This window comes from Apteryx rowi, unplaced genomic scaffold (genome assembly GCF_003343035.1).
Source record: "Apteryx rowi isolate R43461 unplaced genomic scaffold, aptRow1 scaffold_254, whole genome shotgun sequence".
Classification (NCBI taxonomy): Eukaryota; Metazoa; Chordata; class Aves; order Apterygiformes; family Apterygidae; genus Apteryx; species Apteryx rowi.
The window spans coordinates 991,930-1,014,330 of NW_020448908.1; the positions used below are offsets into that span (position 1 = coordinate 991,930).

The window sequence follows — 22,401 nt, forward strand, 5'->3', positions numbered from 1 at the left end:
ATGCTTGCGAATGGCTAGATATCCTCAACTAATTCACTTGAGCTTATTAAGAGTAGTTAAGAGATTTATGGTGCTCGGCACTATGATACAGCCCAGAATTAGGGGACAAGGGGTGAAAAAAAAAAAAAAACAGTCTACACAAATTGCTGTTTAAGAATATACTGTTTATGTTAAAAAAACAACAACAGCAACAAAGAAAACTTTGGGCTGTGAAGAAGTATCTACTTCGGCTTTTCTCTTAACAGTCCAMTGACCTGGGAGCGCACGCAGTTGTAGGATTTCAGTACTTAGTCTCCACTTGGTAACAACYCTCCGTGCATGCGCAGCTCCCATATTCTCACCACATTTTTGTTTCTTGGGCTTCTTCACAGATGCACCATCACTTAAATGTTTGCAAGCTCTTTCACTTCTCCCCCCCATGCCCAACCAGCACTTTAGACTCGAGCACTATCTGATCTGCTCTGTCTTTGCAGCACTTTGAAGAAGAACAAATTCCCAGCTCAACCAACAGTTGAGCAGTAAATATAGAGAATTCTCCCCAAAGTTAAGGTAACTGAATTTCTGTGCAGAGATCTTGTCAAGACAAACAGCGTGTTTGATTAGATGAAAAGGAGAATGAGATTTTGCTGCTGCTACAGTGAAAATTGGAAAAGTTTTTTGTCTTGTTTGGCCTTTCTTCTAGAAGCAGGTAGTCATAGAATGTAAAAAAAACACAGAGATGGGATTAACTAGCATTAGCAGCACGTGAATGGGAGTTCTGGAAGTGAAGATGGTTCATCTGGTGTGATGTGTTTGCTCAGGGAGGAGGAGATTGTTTCATTCAGAGCAAATCTTGCTGAACCTTGGGGCGCCTGGTGCAGTAAGTCAAGATAAGCAACCGGACAATTTATATATCCTGTATGTTTTCCCCCCTCCCTACAATTCTGATCCCCAGCTCATGATGGTTTATGCAAATAGGGCAAAATAAATTTCAGGTATGCATGCTGGTATAGCTGCTTTCATTTTATGGTGAAGGTCTGGACAGGCTTCTTGTAGGAGGCCTCGAAAGGTCTGTGAACTGCTTGGGTCCATACAGAGAAATACATGCAGTGTGTAATGAGACCAAGAGAAATATGTGACTTGGCAAAGCACTTTAACATCTCTCTCTCTCAGGAATTGCATTTGACAGGAATTGCCTCTGTCCATAAATTCTGTGGTTTAAAAAAAAACAACAAAAAGTGTGACCAGCGCAAAGATTGTTTCTAGCTGAAAGGTTGAGGATTTCAGGACTTCATGATTAATTAGAGTTGGTGAATAACTGTCTGTGTCCTGGAGGAAGCAACGCTAACCCCCCTCTCGGTTCGTAACAATAGCTGGTTATAAGTTCAGTGATCCCGCTTCCCAATTATATCCTATAATTGTGTGCAAGTTCCTATTGGAGGGATGTGAATGAACTCGCTGGGATGTTTATGCTCCTTAATTAGGGCCCTGGGCTGGCTGGGAAGGAGCACGGGGAGCGGGAAGGTGGGGGGGTGCCGGCCGGGGCCGCCTGGCACGCAGCTGAGCTGCTTGCGATGTGCCTGTAGTTATTTCAGTTGCTGCTTTGATCCCGAGTTTGCGGCTGGCGTTGCGTAAGCGCACGAACTGGCGCTGCACGGCTTGCGTATCGAATGCTGTGGAGCGCAACCGAGTGTGTTCATAATCCGCATCTAGGTTTTAGATGAGGTGCTGGCGGGGGGGCGCTGCGTTGGCTACGCTGATGTTATTGGAGAGTCATCAGTGTTGCTTTTATTTTGGCTTATGGCATTTAACACAAACAGAGAATTAACTTTGGCTCTGTGCAGTACTTAAATCTTGGCCGGGTGAGTACAGTGTTTTCATTTAAATCTGGCTTCCCTTTGAAATCTCTATTTAAATGAACTGCAGAGCTAGTGCAGTATCCTCAGCACCTGTTTGTGTCCAGGAAGCTTTCTGACCTGGGATCTCCTTCTCCCTCCTTCAAAATATGATCAGAATTGCTGTAGAATAGAAGGCCTAGCACCGGGCAACATTTCGCTCCATATGAGCAAGGAGCTTCTAGCTCAGTACCAGAAACGTGAATTCCTTAACTTGGGAACCTGCTTTCCTGCTTACCTGGCCAGAGGCTGCCTCTTGGGCCCCTTGAGAGGTCTCAGAGTTTCTGAGGAGGATGCTTTGAAGGAACTCCTACAAAAGACTTGGAAAGAAAGTCTGGTTAGAAGAATAGTATTCAGCACGATAATTTCCTTTTACTTTTTGTAAAAGAACTTGGGGTGTACCTAGTTTCTCTGGCATCACTTCAGCTCTTGAAAAAAGTAAATATGATTTTAATCTTGCGTATCGGGTTGGAGATGCTCTTTTTCAAGGATGTCAAGAAATACTGCTCTATTGTAATTTAAAATTCAGCGGTTTAAACATCTGCTGATGTCAGCTACCACTCTGTAGTCACCAGAGCCCTGGCTGGTGCTGGGCAGTTGAGCTCTTTAATGTTACAACTCTTGTTCATACGCAAACATAATGAGAGCGGCAGGTACTCAGCAAGATTAGCCTGAGTGTGCGTGATGAAGGTTGTCAGGTTTGTAGCATCACTTTTGTTGGGGAAAGGGGAATTTTATTAATCTGTTCGTAGACCTACTGAAATGCTTTGCTTTCCCTGTAACTTGTAAGGCTGCCGGGGACGTGCACCTCTGACTGCTGGTCACTTGGGGCTCCTGCAGAATTGACGTTGCTGCTGGTACGTGGCCACGCTGGAATTTCAGGGCCCGACACGATGAGCTGCGCCTCGGCTCAAGTTACAGCGAAAGACTGATGGGTTTTAAGTCAATGCACAGAGTTAAGGCGACTGAGAGAGCAAGCTTGCCAGAGCCCAGAGAAAATACCTGCAGACTGAGAAGTCGTAGGATGTTCGGTTCCTGGCTTTCTGACTCCTGCTGCTCCTCACACTTCACTTTAGTCTGACCCCGAAGCAAGATTTTCCTAGAATGGAGTCATTCTCTTTTATTTTTTTTTTTTGAAAAGTGAATTGTCTGGGGCAGGGAAGGGGGGAGGACGGTCTCGATTTAACTAAAATAAAGTCTGTTGGACTGTAGGATTTTAAGCAAGGAAAGATTTATAGGGCAAGGGAACAGACATGGTTTGGGGTTTGAAGTGAAAGCTTTGTGTTATGTAGCTGCCATTTCGAACTCTTTTTTTTATATGTATCTTCTGTGGTTTTGTAGCTGTGAAGGTTTAATTATGTTAACAACATACAGCATTATTGCAATTGAAGGCTTTAATACATAGGTTTAAATGCTGCGTGGGCAGAACTTTGTAGTGAAGGAGCAGCGCATATGGTGAAGGAGAAGTTGGGCTGATACAGCGTCTGTCCGGGTCCGTTTCGGAGAGGAAGGAACAGATGGGCCTCTCCTGCCGGGAAGAGAGCGCGTTCAGTGCTGCAATGTAACATTCCTGGGTAGCAAAATTACAAGGTAGTTTGCGTGACATGCAATGGGATTGCCCATATGCTGGCTGATTTGTCTCCTGTTGACATGGAGTGAAGAARGCAGAGTTTGATACTGTGTGTTCGGGGGAAGGATTATTTAGTGTCTGTGGGAGAGCTGCTGAACTTGGCAGCTCCACTTTCGATAATGCGAGTAAGATGCCATTAGCTTCCGAGTTGTTTGTTCGGAAATATTTGAAAATAGTAACTGTTTTTTACTAAGGAAGATGCAACAGAAAATTAAGTTCCAGTTACTGTGCAGAATTAAGACTCTAGAAATCTCCCTCAAGCAGAATCTTCAGACATCACTCTCTTAAAAACAAATTTTATGATATTGACAACTTCTTATGATTGAGAAAATACATGAAGAATGATTGCACTAGTGGACTTGAACTCTATTGCACTCTTAAAGATACTACTCCTAGCTTTCCTAGGAATAAGGCATTTGCAAGTCAGCAGACATCACAGGATAGTTACCCCATCTCTGATGTCCTTATTAAGCACTTTTCTGTTACCATTTGAAGTTTCATTAGCCATCCATGTTGCCTTACTACAATGCAAGGATTTTGATACTTCATGAGCAAGAAAAATATTCATAAAAATTTGAGTCTCAGACAAGTGTTTCTTGTCTTTTCTGCAAAAACAAAGCAATTACATTCTATGGGTAATGAAAAAATAATAGCAATGATTTAATAAAACAAATAGGACTTGGGTTTTTTTCTGGTCTTCAGACTTTTCTGAATGTCATCTTTCTGAAATAAGGCTGATTGCACTGGATGTGTTTACACAGCTTCAGTTCAGGATGAATGAGTCCAAGAGTTGCCTTGTTAGTACCCCTCAGAAACTCCCCAAAGCCGGAGAGGAAACGGAGCTCCTCAGTGTGATGTCTGACTCTCTTGCCCAGTGGAGCCTTAACATGGCTTAAAGGAATAAGGCTTTTGTTTTAAAAGTGTGCTTGAAATGAAGCCTTTAAAGCTCAGTAAACTGTTTCTCTGCTCATTCAATTTGGAGGATTATAGACTTGGGGAATCTGTGCACGGTTTTGTATTTCTGGCAAATTGAAAGTGTAACGTGCAGTATCAGTCTTACTAGAAGACTTAATGAAAAAGCAGTTATGTGGAAACTGGAATTTTATCGGAAACAACTTCACCTTGTTGGCAGAGTTCTACAGTTGTTACATTAGCAAAAACCCAAGAGAAGGGAAATGCATCATGTATGAATTACCTTTCCCTTAGACTTCCCTTCCACATTATCATAACCTTATCTCCAGGGCTGTTTAAATACCTCGTACAGTGTTTGGCTGCTCTTTCAGTGCTTAAATACCAGATTTCTATAGCTTGATACAAAATTAGCTATCTTCATCAAGCATCAATATTTAGTCTAGGCAATATTAAGTGTCCCAGATAGTGCATGGATTTGGTAGGTGTGGAAAGAGGAGCGTCCTCTGCTCATACATTTAGCATGGCTCTGTTGGTAAAAGGAGGAGTTACTGCATGACGGTGGTTCTTGTTGATCAGCACTGGGGAAGTGTGTTTTTCCACATGCTCTGATCTATGATAACAAAAAGAGCTCCAGATTGTGTTTTTAAACAAGCTTTAGGGTCTCCCGGTGGTTAGGTCTGCCAGTGACTATCCATTACAGTAGTACATGCATCCACTCGAAGCCTAATTTGAAATGGCAGAGTTTCAAATATGAGCCTTGCTTTGATACTTAAGGAGACTGAACAGGACTCGGTGATAAACTGTCAAGTGTTTCATTTTGTACTAAGTTGGTATTTTGCAGAGGATCAAGCGCTGCACGTGGACTTTGATACCACAGTCCTGTTCTCAGCACCGTCACTGGCCTTTTGGGTAATTCTGTGGAAGTCGCTTCCCCTCTCTGTGCCTCCTTGTTTGTCTGCAAAAGGGAGATGAGGTCGATTTTAATAAAGCTCAGACAGCTAATGCAGGAAGTGCCTTGAGGCAAAGTTTAACTGGAGATCTTTAAGAACAGTTAAGACAAACAACTGTCAGAAATGTCGTAGGTGAAGTATTTGGTCGGGCCGTGGACAGGTGGATGGGCTGGATGACATCTCGAGGACTTCTTCGGCTCTGTTCCAGTTAAAGCTTGCTTTCAATAATGGCAGCTCTGTGCGGAGATAACCCTCTCCAGCGTGCTTCAGAAAAAGAGCCTTTGTTCCTGGAGAAACTGATACGGCTTCAGGGTTTTCAGTCCTTTTTCCTTGCTAGATGAGCTAGCTAGTTTTTTGGTTTTTTTTTTTTTTTTTTTTGTCTCTATCTAATGTAAGGTTATTTCCGTACAATTTTCTTCCCACAGTAATCACTCTAGGGATTGGCAGGTGTCAGGGCTTGTGCCACTGCATCCGTTCAACCAACTCTGAATAGTCTTAATTGCTCTGAAATGGCCAACGCTGGTGGCAGCTGGTGATCAGACCGTATCTTGACTGCCGTGCTGATAAGCATCCCTGAAGCTGAGGCTTTTTAGCAGTCGTGGCACACGCCTGTGAAGTTCGTGTTATGCAGCAGATCCTGTTTCTCTCTACGGTTGAGCGTAGCTACTACTGTACTTCCTCGTTATTGAACAACGTGACTTTAGTGATGATGAGTTTTATTTTAAGAGCTTATGTCCTAGGTATGAAATATAAGTAGGATTTTCAAGATTCGACAATTGACAGTTGGAGCTGTTAGCTACTATGGAAGAAGGACTGAGAAGCAGAGATCTCCCCTGAGGTTAATGTAACTTCAGAAGATTTAGTTCCCTCATTGCTGGCCTCTCTTTGGCATGTGCTCTGGCACAACTAGTTTGGGATTAAATTCCCCTCGGATTACAACTTTCTCTTGCGTAATCCCCAAGGAGAAATACATTAATAGTCTTTGAGGGTAGCCTGGGCGATATTGTTAATGGTTTTTTTGTGCTAATCTATAGCCATTTGTTTTTCCTTAGGGTTGTATACGTGTGACTTCTTGTTATTTTTATCATCTCCTTTGGGACTTTGATTAGGGAAGCAGTGATGCAAAAAGCGCATGTTCTGTAGATTAAAACCTTGCAGCTTTGGGCAAAGAAAGAAGGGTGTATAGATTGGACCTGAGTTGATGGGACCAAAATGGCTAGTGTAGGTGAGAGAATATTATACAGATGAGCATCATGTACCTCTTTGGTACAAATAGGTCTAGTAATAAGATGCCACGTACATTTCTCCCTTCCATGGGTATGATTTTGAAAAATTGTAGGTTTGAGGAAAACTGAGAGCTATTAAATTACTGGAAGACATGCTTTACAGCATTTAGTTCTGGATGTACCTACGTGGGAAATAAATCTGGTAACAGGGTCTTCACTTTGAAAGTTGAAATAGAGAAAATCAGACTAGAAATAAAGCATATTTTCTAATGGTGAAACTGCTAAAACAGAAGGTTATGGTCAACTTTCCACCATTGAAATATTTTAAATCGGGACCAGATGATTTTCTAAAACTGATCAGCCAAGCAGGAATTAATTCCTGTTGGATCTGTAACAGGCGGCGTTAAACAAGAGCTCGGAACACGCGATCAAAGTGGTCCTTTGGCATTATAAATGCGAGTGCTGTGCTCGAGGAGGGAGGGCAGGTATCCGTTCAGATTTGGCAGGTCTCCGCATGCCCGTTAAGAAATGGCGATCGAGAGCGGTCTGCTGCCCAACATCTCCGTGTTCGCCCTTTGGCGAATACTTTCAGGCATCGGCCGCTCGCGCAGGGAATAGCTGCTCTGTTTTGATGCCTGGGAAGCTGCCTGCTGCCAGCCTCGGATTATGGTGGGGAGCGGGCAGCTGCCCAGAGGCGCTTCTTCCCGGGGCGCTGACGGCGCGGGAGCCTGCCCGAGGCTCGGAGGCTCCCTCCCTCCCTCCCTCTGCTTCGGTCCCGGTCGTCAGCCTCTCTTGGCGCAGAGCGAAACCCTTCACCCCTGGAGTGGCTGCAGCGGGACAGAGACTGGCATTGTAATCAGCTGCCCGCTGCAGCCGTTCCACGTCTAGCATGTGTTTGGGCAGCGTGCGACTAACCGTACACTGAAACGGTTTATGCATCCTGGTAACCTTTTAAAAAAAAAAAGTCTGGGATGCAGAGCTAGCTCGCTCTGCTGCACAGGCATATTCGCCCTCCAAATATTCTCTGCACAGCTGGCCTTCATGTAACGCTTGGCCCTTTTCTCCCTCCTCATCCACCTCTCCAGCTTTCCAAGAGGTGAGGTGGGAAGGAGGCAGGCTGGAACAGGTTATGGTCCTTCTTTTTCTCCGGCTTCTTTTCAGTACCTTCATCCACAAATGCAAATTCAGCCTCAGTATCTGTTTATGATTCATGCGTATGCCGTGAAATCTGTCCAGATTAAAATCTTAACCTCTGTCTGACATTTCAGTGTAGATCATTAGTTATCGGTTTAATCTCCTTGTGGTTAATCTTATACTTCCGCCCTTTCCATTACCTCTCTGTTATGGACAGCTCCGTTTTCCTATTTGCTGTATGCTGTATTTCCCTTTCAGTATGGATTTGTTCTTATTCCTGGTGTCCAGGTTACATTTCACACATCTTTTCACATAGCCTATCTAAACTGCAATCTTTTCTATCCACACATAGTTGAATGTGTCAGYTTAGCTTTCATTCTTTCATGCCTTGTTTACTATAACATCCTCCTCTGTGGCCTTGCGGAAAGCAATCTTACCCCTCTCTTATCTGTGCAGAAAGCAAAGGTTGTGCTTTTAGCCTTCTGCTTTGATCGTATCGCTCCTTATTTTCAGGACAAGGTTTGCAGGTAGAAGTAATAGCTTGTGTCAGACCAGCTGGTATAACTGGAGAAATTAAGTGGGACTGTGTTCTTAGGCCGTGTACGTTGAAGCACTTCTGCGTATCTGCATTTGTCTCTGTTTCTCAGTATGTCRGATAGGAACTTCCTACCTCTCTTTTACGGCTTGTCCTGGTTCAGCGTTTCTCTCATCAAGTGTGACGCTGTCTTATTTCAGTCAATCCATGATGCCAGTCACTAAGAAATAAACTGGCCTGTTGGCAAACTTGCCCTCGCCACTGGGCTGACGGAGTCACGGGGCTTTCAAGGGAGGTGGTTGACGTCCCGCTGGCTCAGAGCAGGGGCCCGCAGCTGTATCGAAAATGAAGCCTGGGTAGAGACTTGCTCTTAATTACATTCATGGTCAGGGCATCGCTGCTGCATGGATCACTTTACTGTGATTCTTTTGTGTCTCCTGGGATCTCGGTGGGAGTGAGTAGTTCTCACAGGGGAGTGGGTTAAAGTGAACTGAGAAATGTTTGCAAGATGCTGTGCATCTGAAAGAGTAATATACAGTTAAATATTAACGTGAAGCTCTCACGAGGCTCCCAGGTGGTGAGTAAACCATTGAATGATAAAAGCAAAAAAGCAAATCCTTAGACTGTAATAAGGATTGAAATTTGTAAAAATAAATAAAATAAAAAACTTGCAGCTGTGAGCAAAAAAGATATGAAAAACTTTACAGGAAAAATCCACATATTCCTTTTAAAGATTCTGATCTTGGTCTAAATTACAAACCCTTGTTATGAGGTAGATCAAGTACAGTATGAGGTGGCTGATCTCCAGACTACCTTAAAATTAACTCTTCCTTATGAATCTCCATGTTCCCCAGCAGTTAGGTAGACAGAACATTTCTGCCCCTTTTTATAGGGAGGGCGACAGAGTTCGCTTAGCAGCTGCATTGGAAATTGCTATCAGCAGGACTGAAGCTTGGAAGCTTCTAGCCGCCCAGTCCTCGGGTGCTTAAGGCACAGGAATGGATGCAGTGGTTTCTTAATGTTCTCGAATTATAAGCTACCAAAAGGGCTGAAAATAGCAAAGCCTGGAGTTTGCACTGGTTTGCACAGAGCATTATATTTAGTGATAAGTGGCTGGGAGCTCCAGTCGTACTTGAGGATGCAGTGCCAATGTTGGGGCTTGAATATTAAAGAAAAAAAAACCTTGAGGTTGGTAGTTATTTCCAATTCCTTATGCTGCACTAAGCTCCCATGTAATTTTGAACACAAAGTACAAGAGCAGGCTTGATCTGCTTGCCAGGGAACGGCACAATAGCAGTGTTGTAGACGCTGGGTGAAGTATTTACAGCTTCTCGGTGCTATCCTTGCATGCACTTTGTGACACTTGTTCCGCCTTTAACAGGGCTGCTGTGTTTTCAAATCAAACTCCGTGTTTTGATATTTTGAGCTTGATTGCCAAGAGTTCAGTCAGAATTTTGCGAGTTGTTTTTACCTGTTTGGGGAATTGGCTCAGCTGAACTGTACTAGACAGATGCAAACAAATGGAGTCTGGAGGGTTTTTCCCCCTGGCTTTCATCAGAGAAAGACACTTTATTCTGTAAAGTCAGTTTGTAGGGTGCTTGCTGCCGTGGTCTAAACACCATGTGGGCTGCTTAAAATGCATGAAAGAAAAGTGTTTCTTTGATCAGTGGTGTATTTGGGTGGTTTTAGGCATACCCAACTGGGAGGCATCTGCTGCTCCTCCTCTGTGTAAATAGTTTGGGTGACAGAGGACAGCAGGAGTGAAAACCTTCCAAGGAGGGAAACAAAGAAAGGTCTAGAGGATCTGTGAAATGACTGAGCCTTTCCTGAAGGTTCAGTGGGGAAAAAGTGAGGGAGTATCGTTGCTGAGGTCTGTTGCTGAAGGTCCATCCTTGGGGAAAAAAAATTTTTTTTTAAGGTAGTTGGGCTGTCTCAGTGGCTGGAGTCAGTAAATCTGCAGTTATGAAGGGCTCTTGACACCTAGGCGGAGAGATCAAGTTGTATCCTCGGTGTAATAGCTGGAGAAGCTCATTTGCAAAGGCCGTAATTCCTTAATAAGGAGTGTGAGACCAGCAGTGTTGTGGATCCGTTGCACTTTACCGCTTTCTCCAGGCTTCGCCATATTAAGGTTACTTGCTAGTGTATGGTATAGCTGAACTCCCCACAGGTGACTGGACAGGACAGTTTGGAAACGGCTGAGTGGTGGAAAACATGCAGGGCTGGGTTTGGTATCTCTTGTTTATAGCAAATGAAGCAGGGGATTTCCTTAAAGATGTACAAGAATACAAAGCCGTGCAGTTATTAATACAAATTAATGTCGTGCAACTAAACTTGTGCTAAACTTGTGCACATTGCATTGATCTTTTGACCCTCGGTGTTCATTTTACTTTTCTCTGAAAATCAGAAGCACCAGCAACATTCCTGCTGCCAGGACACCCCCAGAGAACTTTCTGCAGAGAGGAGCAGTCTGCCTGCACTGCCACGGCATGTTAGAGAGCAGCTCTCTTTATTTTTACCTTTTTTTGCTTTACTTTGCAAGCAAAACACCACGTACTCTTAAAAAGCGTAATTCTTTGATGTATTTGGGTTTTCGTTTCTACACTATGATGTAACAGAAGTCTTAATTTGCTGTGTGATTCTAATGCAATGAGTTAAATCTGTTGCATGTGGGAAGAAGATGATGTGCACAACGTAGCAAACGTTCCTAGACACTTAAAAACATTTGAAGTCCAGTATCAATTACACTGGACACATGACCAAATACTTCTTGATATAGATACAAATATATATTTGTATATATAAAATATACGTTATATAAAGTGTGTGTGTGCATACATACATATATTTGAGTTCCTCCTGGTAACTTTTCCGTATTCCTTGGCATAATTTGTGTATGAGTCAATGTCTCTATTTCCAGGGAAAAACAGACCAGTAGTTATAGGGAGAAAAATAACTGGTTGCTCCACAGTCTGAAGAGCAGAAGGGCATTCAAGAGCCTGCAAGTGCTCGGAAGTACTTTAAACCTTTTCTAAAGCGATCTCCCTTCATCCTCTTTTTTCCTATGTCAGCAACACAGCTCAAGCTTTTTCCCCCCTATCTCCGTTCAGCAACTTCTTTCAGAGGCCTCCATATCCTGCATTATCGCAGCTGGACAAGGGGGTGCAGAACTCCAAACCCCTTTATCTTCTCTAACCTGAGGCTTGGTGGCATTCGGGATGTCCCCTAGCATTTGCTGATGCTAACAGATCCACGCAGCATTGCCAGCATCTCTGTTGGTTTGAACGGTGGCGGCTGTTCTGGGCCGGGAGGGCGCGTTGCGGAAAAGGGCAGAATCYGCGAGGTCTGCGGATGGCCCCGGTCCCATTTTGCAGGGGTTGAGACATTCACCATAGCTCCAGACAGGCAYGTAACTCGTGAAGGGGTTTGGAGGCGAAACAAGTTTTTTCTTATCCTTACTGATATGCAAGATAAGAATTGTAATATTGTCCTGAGAAATGTCAATGGGAAGAGTTTCCTTTTATGCTTTAGTAACAGTGTGTTGTTTTTGGAAATCACTGTCTATGGGAAGGGAGGCACCTGCAGTTAATTTTATCTGTTCCTGTGTAAATACGGACCTCCTAACGTTCCCAACTCGCAGTTCAGTGGGGTCGTGGCATTATGTACTGTACTCTGTCTTATTTTATAAATAACACTTTAATTTTAGTGCTGATTGTAAAACCTTGAAGTTATTTGGCACTTGCTCTTTCCCAAGTTGGTGCTGAGTACTGAGACTGTGTGTGAATAAAAGCATTTGAGCTGATACGTTTTGGGGATTTGTTCCTTGGGCATTTCTGGCATTGGGCAACAGGAAAGAATAAATGCTGCTAAAGCAGTTGAGCACTGAATAACTGACATGAAGTTTGCTCAAACATATTTGATATTTCCTGGATTTCACTTGATAACTATAGCCTGGTGCCAGGCAGCTGTCCGTGCTAGTGGCAGTTTTTTGTAGAAGCACGTTAACCTTATGTTTTGTGTTCTGTTCTAGGCTATTCTTATTTCTCTGCTTATCCGGTAGATTCTGGGGCGTCTAGGAGACCTAGTCACCATTTTCTGGTTTTAGTCAACTCTTCAGTCTGCTGGACCCCTGTGGTCCTGTTCTTCCCCAGCATATTACTACTTCAGTTTTTGCTAACACATCCCCGGGAGCCGTTTGCCCTGTGCAGCCTCAGGCTTGTTGCTGGTGGAGTTCAGCTTTCTGCTTTGGTCCTGGGGACGTGAAGAAATAAGTGAAGGCCACAAGCCGCAGGGCAGGGTGGTTGGCAGCGTGCTGCTTTTCCGACAGCTGCCCTCCGAGAACCCCCCCTGAACCCGCTCCCCAGATCTTACACCTACTCTCATCTTTATGCATGTAGATATATTTAAATAGCTTCTTACAACCTCAAGATATATTTATGCAATTAGTTTAGGCATATGTGTGTATAACATGATTTAATTCATAATTTTGTAAGGATGCAAGATCCATATGGATTTTGGTGAAGGCTACACTGTTTAGCATTTCTAGAAGTTCAGAAAACATGCAGAGTCTGCCGTGCTAAAATAAGATCACGTGGTTGCAGCACAGACACGCAGGAGTTACTGCCTTGGGCGATTAGTCCATGGTTTTCCTTCCTTTCTTTCTGGTTTGTTTTTGCTTAGAACCATAAGAACGCTTTTCTGCTGAGCTCATTATTGCTAATATACAGTTAGGAAATTAAGTTACAGTTCCCACTGCAACGGCAACTCAACTATGATTTGTATGCAGCTGTGTGTGTGTGTGAGAACATTCTTGAATAAATATATATGACAGAAATTACTGCCATGTACAGTAGGAGAAAAAACGCAGGGAAATGACAAGCTCTACGATACTGTTTCTGTGGGACACTGGCTTTGAATTATACGCGTGTGAATGTCATATAACATTACACTAACCTAAGCTCTGGCATCGAATTATACATATCGCAGCCAAAATAAGCCATTTTAAGCCGTGTCAATGCTGGATTCATCCTTGCTTCCTCCTACGGTTTTCTTCCAGTTATAAATACGCCTCGCGAGTTAAAGCTCGGCATGAGAAAACCTTGCAATAACTTGTCCGATTGCATTAGCCTCGTGAGTTTTACAGCCGCTTCGTTGGCGGATGATGTAAACTAACGTGCAGGCGGCGGGAGCGGAGGGCTGGGTTGCGTCGCCCCGTTTGGTGCAGCCGGCGAGGGGTTAAGCGGTGTTTGCTCTGCGCAGATAGCCGAGTGGTTGGATGCCTCCCTGCGCAGGCAGCGAATGCATTGGCTAAGGCTGAGGGCGGTTCTCCTGTCGCARTTGTTTCCTGTCCTGGAGTTCAGGGGAACTGGAGTCTTTAATTTCTCCTAATTGCCTTGTTTATAGTCAAAACCCAGCTTGTATCGTTCAAGAACACAGACCTGGCAGTGCAAGGAAGGTTCCCGCTCAGCGCCCGCCTGTGCGGCAGCCGGAGAGGAGCCGCTTGCCCGGACTGTGGCCGGTGGCCCCGGCCGGCCGGGAGGCCCACAGGCAGGGACGCTGGCCCTGCTGACCCACCGTCACATGGAGCAGAGCTTGTGATTGCCAGGCAGAAAAACCATGTTGGCTCGTGGTCTGAGCGGTTCCCAAAGCCCTGTGGGAACGTGTCGCAGTGCAGGATACAGTGCAGTGTCTTGAATTTCATACGTGCGGCTTAGGATTTCTTCTTGATTAAAATATATGCCTGAACTACCGCCTGTTTGAATACGCTGCTCAGTTGACCCAGGAGATAGTTATTTAAGTCGATCCAGTGGTAGAGAATCCCAAAGGGAAAACAAAATCTACCCTGACCGATGTTCATCATCTTTTCCTCTTTTTGACAATTCACTGCCTCTGTTTTGTTAGCAGAAAGCAAGGAATAAAAACCTAACACGTTTTTAATAACAGTCGGATATTCGAACAAACTGGATATATTAGCTAGACAGCTTAATCGACTTGCCTGTTAAATACAGATCTTCTGGCTACCTGTGTTGGCTCGGGAGTGTTTTACAGTGTCAGTGTATTTTGTTTTCACCTGAAGCACAGGAAGGAGGGAAGCAAGGCGCGCGATCCATAGAGGTAGAAATTCCTTTGCGCTGACTCGGCTGCCGTCCGTCCCCCCAGCTGGGCCTCAGCAGCACGAAGAAATRTCCGCTTGAATCCATAATCAGAAAGGTTTGTAAAACACATTGTTTCCCCGGTCTTTGGAGCCACGCTAGCTAGCTAGTTAAATATTTATCCACCCCTAGAACAACAGTTTGAACCTCCGTGCCAGCTCCGTCCAGGCAGGTGAGCTGAGCGTTGTGCAGCTGGTCAGCACTGGGGCAGGGATTTCGGAAGCCCGGTCCTCGGAGCTCCGAGGAGGAGGTTTACATAACCGCAATGAAAAACTCTGCTCCGCTGCCAGCGCTGGAGCGTGTGTTTTCATGCAGCAGCTTTTGCGTTACGGCCTGGTGGCTTCTGCCCCTACCCCCAAAATAGTTGCTTGGTTGCCTCTCTTTAACGAGAAGTTGCAAAGTTTCCCTATAATTTTTCTCTTCTCTTTGAGGAAGTGAAGGAAGTTGCCCCCCTTCCCTTTTTGAGAAGGGAGGGCTCAGCACCACATTCTCCAAAATCTCACGTCCCCCGGCGTTGAGCAGAGGCTGTGGCCGCATGGTTGGCACCTCTGAGCACACGCGGTTCCTCCCGAGGCCGCGTGCTCGGTTTGTGCTCCCAAGGAAGCGATTCTCCACGAGCCGCTGTCGGCTATGGGAGTCCACAAACCTTGATGAGAAAGCGCTAATGAGATGGACCTGGTCAGCATAAACCTGGTCTGYGTGGCCCTGTGGCAAAGGGTGATGTTGGGGGGGAAGGAGGGAAAAAAGAAAAAGCTGTCTGACCCATGCAGACTCGCGTAACCTGGATCTTGCAGTAGGACTTGCACAAAGCGGTAGGGAAGATGCGCTGGAGAGGTTTCTGCACCATTTTCAGGCACTCATTTAAAAAAGTGAAATACTTTCTAGCGTGCATACTTCAATAATGTCTAGATGACATCTATCCAGGATCCGCTGTAACTTAAATTTGTACAAGACAGTGACTGACAATTTCTGATCTTGAGTGCTTAATGAAAAGAATCGTTGCCTTGGCTACTTCACTTTCTTCAAGCTGTCTTACAGACATAAAAAGCTGTTGAAATTGTTCTTAATGTCTCTCTTTCTCCTGTTCAAAAATAGTTTAATTATATCTTCTAAAAACTTTTGAAGATGAGAATTCAAACAGTTTCTGCTCTGTGAATATCTGCAGCTGTGTTTAAAATGTGTAAGTAAGCATAGGACTTTGGAGATTAGTTTCCATTACAAATACAAAAATATTGTGTGGCATAACATAAACTACGTGCGACTGTTTTGCATGTGGGTCAACTTTGCAAATCACCCGTCTGATCCACTGCCTCCTGAAGACACGAATGTCTTCTGAATTTCTTAAACTTTGTAGTCCCTAAGCATGAGACATACCAGGGAAACATCTTTTTGCCTTCTACGCTGCAGTGAGGGCTGATGACGAGCGCTGCAGTTTGCACGGCCGCCGCTCATCCTCCCGCCTGCAAAAAGCTTTCCCGCGTGTTTGCCGTAGGAATCCACTTCCCAAGTGGATGCTGTCCCCTCTCTGGAGAGGCGCGTGCCGCGGCGTGCGCCAAGACCGGCAAGCGYGGAAGCCCCTGCAGGACCCCAGTGTATCGGTGCTCCCTGGGGAGGAAGGGCGACCATGGGGGAGATGCATGAGAAATGGCCCAGGCGGGTTTTTTCCCATAAACCTTGACATGTTGGACTAGAATTAGTAAGTCTGATAGTGTTTTGGACTAAATTCTAGAATTTTCTGTCTGCGTTTTGTTGTTGCCAGTATTTCTAATAAACGGCTGGTTTAGGTTTTTTCTCATACTTGCCGGAGTAGTTCAGTTAGTACCAGTCCCAGGTTGTTTACTTGCTTTCTAGGCACAGCTTTTCTTGACGTACTGTATTGCTAAATTTAATTACGAGTTTGCGTTAACCCCCTGCCATGACATCTGTTGCTGGACTGCGTGCTCCGTCTGTGGCCTGGTGAAGAACGTGTAACCGTGTTTTTAAAGCAAGCTTCTCAGCTTGTGTCTAGTCCAATACAAGGTATCACCTGCAAGTTGTTTCTATTTGCCCGCTGCCCCTCCGTGCGTTACCATTCCTACGGGACAGGTTTGTAAATAAGAGCTGTTGCTATAAAAGGGCAAAAGCTTTGCCACCATAAAAGCAAATGAATTCTGTAATCCACYCCCGTGTTTCGCGTTAATGGATGAATCTTGGGAGATGGATAGAGAAAATACCTGTACTGAATGATTGACGTGGAAGAAGTCAGATATTTGAGACTGAAATTCTATCATAAGGTCCATTTAACTTTAGCCATTTCATGTTTGTTCAAAGGATTTATCAGGCCAGAGCAAACCAGAGGTTGCTCATCTTTACTATCCCGTCTGCTGCAGCTACTGCTGCTTATTCCGAGAATGGCATTAACGGCTTTGACACACTTAATTCCACAATCCTTTAGCGAGGGGGGAGGTTCTTCTTAACCGTGGCTGGTGATTTGATCATAAAAACATTGGTGGCATGTTGTACTATGGAGCCTACATACTGTTCATTTAGTTGAATAAAACTAGACCACGTTTCAGTATTGGTCTGGTCAAGCAAGCTAGCCAAAAGTTAAAAATAACATTTTAGCCCCTGTACATTGGTGTGTCTGGAACTTCCCCAGAGAAAGCCCCTTCTGCTTCGACACTGAATATCCTGTCTTGTGGTTTGGGTGTGGGTGGTTTTTTTGTGTGTGTGTGTGTTTTGTTTTGGTTTTTTTTGAGAGGAGAGGGTAGGGTTTTCTTGTTGTTGTTTTTGTTTTGTTTTAAACTTTATCTGCATTATTTTTGCAGATTTCCCCCCCCCCCCAGCCCCAGCAGGTTTTCAGTCTTTTATTGTCCATTTAACATTGTTCAAGACCACATGAAAACCTTGGACTTGACCAGTCTTAGTGCAGCTGGCAGGCATGCTTTAGGTCCTGTCAGTAGTCTGGCGTGGAAACGGCAGGACGCTGAGTTTGGCTGCACGATTAGCAGAAGCGAGCATGCCACGTTCTGTCCTGAGCGTGCCGATGGGCACCCAGCGCACCCAGTGCAGGTTGTAGCCTTCCTTATAGCTGTACTTGGCTTTTTTGGCTTACTCTTCTCATGGTGTCTTCAGCTTTATTGTATCCTTTCTGAACTGAAGTTTCTGTGGCATCTTCCAGATGAAGCAGTTGGGTTTAATTTGTTCAGACTCATTTGGACAGTAAGTCTGAGTGTGAAGGTGCTGAGCAAATAGTAAGTAAAGTGGCAGGAATGTGCTTYGCCTCTGAGCTCTCCTCGGTTTGCTCAGCGTCTCCTGCAGCTCCTCGCTCAGCGTTAGTCATGGTGTTTGCTCTGAGCTATGCTGCAGCTTGGTTTCTATTTCAAAGCCCAAACCACTCATTAAAAGTATTGTGAGGCGCTAAGTAATGAGTAATTAAAAAGTAAACCATAAAAACCTCAAGCAATAACACTTGTGGGTGCCCTTCATCTTGGGCTTCCTCAGGAGAAGCGCTGAAGTACTTGTACTGGGTGCCAGGGCGGCAGGCTTTCCCCCGGGAAACCAGTGACAGCTTGATGTACGGGCAGGAAGCAGATCCTGATAAAGCCAAAGGGTATGTAACAGTGGGGTTGGACAGGCCTTACTTGCAGCATTAGTGTGGGAAACTTAGCTCCTTAAACTAGGAAACCAAAACCTTCTGGCTGAAACTGGTTGTCCCGGGGTTGAAGGCTGTCGCTGTGCGAGTCTCATCACTCGTTCTGGGCTTCAGGAGTAGTGTTCGAGTTGCAGAGCGCTCCTGGGAGCCTCATGCTGCGCACGTAGAAGAAAACTCGGCTCTCTTCTTTGGAGACAAGTACTCCAAATAATCTGCTTAATTGGAATTTCAAGTGACTCAGTGAATTGTGAAGTCGAACGGCAGCAGACTCCGCACTGCGACAGTGCGATCAAAATTTGGAACTTGAAATTGAGAAGTGGAGATGAGGCAGAGTTCTGCGCTTCATGGACGTCCCTGTGGAAAGAAGGGTGCAAAGCCAAGTGGGACAAAGCGTGGTTGCTAGTAAGCCCTCGTGGTCGTGCGTCGTCAGGCCGTGCTGCGATACTCAACTTGCTTTTTGTCTTTTTGCAGTTTGCCCACCTGCCTGCAAGTCGCAAGGCTGCACCTCTGATGGTCAGTGCTGTCATAGCGAATGTCTTGGGGACTGCACGGAGCCAAACAACCCTGAGAAATGCGTGGCTTGCCGCAACTTTTACCTTGATGGCAAATGTGTAGATACCTGCCCACCCGATTACTACCGTTTTGAGGGGTGGCGCTGTGTGACTTTCAGCTTCTGCCAGGAGCTACACAACAAGTGCAAAAACGCCAGGGAGTCGGGGTGTCACGTCATCCACAATAACGAATGCGTTCATGAGTGCCCGTCAGGGTACATCATGAATTCCAGCAAGTAAGTGCAAGTGTCTGCAACTCAGCAAACGGTGCTGTAGTTTGGCTATTGCTCAGAAGCTTTGTGCCTCTCGCTTGGGCAGAGGCGTTGTATTCTGTATCGAGACTGAGAAAAGTTTCGAGTGTTGAAGTGTCTGTGACAATTGTCCGGTCCAATTTAATTTGATTTGGCAAACTAATACCTTGTTAATTCAAGCCGTTAGAAGCAGATACATTTATCTACCATGCGTCAATAGTTTATTCTTCCTCTGCTTCGCTTGGCTTCCCTTCTTCCCTCTCAAGTTTGGAAGAAGTGGGAAAGGGAGGTTCAAGAGAGAGGGCAAGAAAGAGGAGTGTTAGCAAGTCGGAAGGCTCTTCCTGTACTTGAGTGGGATGAGGGAGATGGGGAATGGAGAGGCCTTTAGTAGCCTTGCTTCCCTTCCCTTCCCAAGCAGACCTCGGACTAGAAGGCCTTCATGTTAAGCAGAATAGGAAAAGTTGAGCCTGATGAAGAGAGCTGCACAATGCAGAATATGTGTAGCATGTTTTGAGTGAACCGTTCTCAGAATATGTCCCTCGTCCCTCCAGTTATTTTCATTGAGCAGGTTCAAGCTGTGCCAGACATAAACGGACAATATAACAAACAACCGTAGCATGACTCAAGGCAGGGAACAGCCATTTTGACTATTCCCAGGGTTTTTTCAGCAAATGAATTAAATCATTTTTGCTGCTGAGCTGTTTATCACTAAAAACTTTGCTGTTTGTCCCACAATAACATTATATATTGTGATGAGTCAGATTTCCTATGATTATTGGTAGCTTTTGTGCTCACATGTATTTGCTCCTGATAGAACAATTTCAGGGAATTTGCTCTAGCAGGACTTTTTATTCTGTTTCCTGTTTTGCATTTCAAAAGGATGAACCAGCAGTGGTTCGCTCCCCCAAAGTAGGTATGTTGCTTGTGTAACAGTAGCCATCTCCTCCATCTTACACTTGCTCCAGTCTGCTGTCAGTGGATCTCACAACGCTGCTCTGTGCTTTTCCTGGAGCAGATAAAGCACTTTTTTTCTCTGAACTAGTTGGAAGCACATTCTTGTGGTGTTACAACCAGGGCAAGCAATCATCTTGCTGCCATTTAAGTGGTATTTCCCCAGAGCACAAAGCACATGCTTGCTTGCCTTTTTAAAGCAACTTTATGTGCAGTCCTTAATCGGAGGATTCCCAGGTGAATGCCCTGCCCTCTGCTCATCAGCTACACATTTAACCCGCTTAGGATGGAGACTGGACCTGGATTCCTTAATCTTGAAACCCCTGATACTTAGAGCACTGAACAGCAGCGTGGTGGATCAGCTACCCATAATAGTCAAAACTGCTTTGTTCTGGTTTCTCTTATGTAGGAATGGACAGATGGCRAGGAGAAATTGTTTCATCTCATAATGACCTGTAGTTCAGATTGGAATTTGAAATGTCCAAGCAATGATTTTAAGAATAATTAGCAGTTATTTGGGGTTCCTAAGAGCCCTGTGCTGTGCACTGCAAGTGAATCCCTTGGCCCCTTGTCAGAACAGCATCTCTTTGAGCTGATTACTCTGCCTTTGAGAATTGCTGGAGATGCCCCAAATCATATTCTGCAAAAGCATCACTTCTACATTCTCGACTTTCTTGTTTTTCAGCTTGCACTGTACTCCCTGTGCAGGGCCCTGCCCAAAGGTTTGCGACTATGGGAAAGAGAAGACTATTGATTCCGTGACATCTGCCCAGGAGCTCCGTGGCTGCACAGTTGTTAATGGAAGCTTAGTTATAAATATCCGTGGAGGAAGTAAGTTCTGGATGAGTAAGGGGTAGAGGGCACTGGGTGTCAGATCAATGAATATGGCACCCTCCACGAGCTGGGGGATTTCTCTTGCTTTGACCACTCTGAATCTTAGAGTGATTCAGAAAAAATAACAGCAAAACCAAGGCTCTTGTGGTGTTCATGAGGGTGGTTTTTTTTTTTTTCTAATTGATTTTTTTGTAGCATCATTTGGATTTATGTAGAGCCGTTCCATTTAATCTGTTTGGGCTTTGATATCAGTGTTTCTCTCTGTGCTATCAGAAAGCTAAAACCAATGTTTTCCTCTCCATAGATAACATAGCAGCTGAGCTAGAAGCAAATCTTGGCTTGATTGAAGAAATCTCAGGTTACCTAAAAATTCGCCGATCCTATGCCTTGGTTTCTCTTTCTTTTTTTCGTAAACTACATCTGATTAGAGGAGAAACATTAGAAGCTGGGTGAGTTTCTTCAAAATATATTTTAATTTAGTACTTTGAAGTGTGAGGAGTGCCAGTGCTATCTGGGTGATTTGGATTGGTAAACAATCCCTAAGGTATTTTTTAAAGGTTCTTCTGCCCATGGCTTGCAGCCTATTGGGGAAGATAGTTTGTATTTGTTTTTCCATAGTGTCTGGATCAGTGTATGAGAACGAAAGTGAGTTTTCAGAGGATCTCTTCCCAATCCACGTTTGCGTTCTCTGCTTTCAGGAATTACTCTTTTTATGCCTTGGACAACCAGAATCTTCGCCAGCTTTGGGACTGGAGTAAGCACAACCTTACTATTGCACGAGGCAAACTTTTCTTCCATTATAATCCCAAACTGTGTTTATCAGAAATCCACAAGATGGAGGAGATCTCTGGGACTAAGGGGCGTCAGGAAAGGAATGACATAGCCCTGAAGACAAACGGTGACCAAGCCTCATGTAAGAAAGCTTCCGGATGCAGTGAGACTTTGCATCGCTCTCCTTTCCCTCTGTCTTTGCTAACCTTATATTCTTGTTCCTCTCCGCCTAGCCTATGCATTTGCTCAGGGACTGTCCTTGTGTCCTTTTGGTAAAGYACCAGTCATGTGACTGGCCACTTGCTGGTACGCTGCAGCGACGTGGTCAATGTGCCATGAGTAAAAGTACTTACGGGTTCTGCGTCTGGCCAGGAACTTGCCTTGCCAGCTTTGGTCTTCAGAGTTTTTCTCGTTGTGTGCTCAGCTGTGAGTTTTTCAGGGTTGAGTGTATTGTTGTGTCTTTCAGAAGAATTTGGCACATTATAACCTCAGTCCAGATTGGGACTTTGTGTTACTGCTGAGTACCTGCTTAATAATCATAATCTTTTAGCCTGCATGAGGGGACAGCATGCATTCAGAACAAACATAGCAGAGGAACAGAGTCTTTACCCATCTCTGGAGCCATCTGAGGGAGTTGCTATGACAACAGTTGGAGACATTTTTCCTACAATTTTTTTATGCTTTTCAGGGGGTTTTAAGCTCACAGCTTCCTTCAGCAATAGCAATAAGGTGATGCCTGTGTCACCATGGCTGGGGAGCAAACAAGCAGTGTTGCTTCCAGCATTCTCTCACTAAAGTCCTACCACTTGGAGTGTGGTTGTGCAGACACTTATTTAAGTAGCAGTACTGCCACAAACACATCCCTTCTGCGCCCCCAGCCCTGCTGCTTTTTCCTGTTCCGTGCCACGCGTGATCCCCTTTCCCTGTTTGGTGACAATGCTGCTTGAACAGCCCCTTCCCCCATTCTGCCCTTGCTGCTGTGCTGGTGCAGCTGTTTGC

At 44.8% G+C, this 22,401-nt stretch overlaps 1 protein-coding gene across 1 annotated transcript in view; it reads left to right on the forward strand.

Annotated features, from left to right (window-relative positions):
• Positions 1-22,401, forward strand: part of INSR (insulin receptor) — a 61,520-nt gene that overhangs the window by 18,019 nt on the left and 21,100 nt on the right. The window contains exons 3-6 of the mRNA XM_026067108.1: positions 18,516-18,831; positions 20,483-20,628; positions 20,936-21,080; positions 21,330-21,544. Coding sequence (XP_025922893.1) covers positions 18,516-18,831; positions 20,483-20,628; positions 20,936-21,080; positions 21,330-21,544 — 822 coding nt within the window. The remainder of the gene's footprint in view (positions 1-18,515; positions 18,832-20,482; positions 20,629-20,935; positions 21,081-21,329; positions 21,545-22,401) is intronic.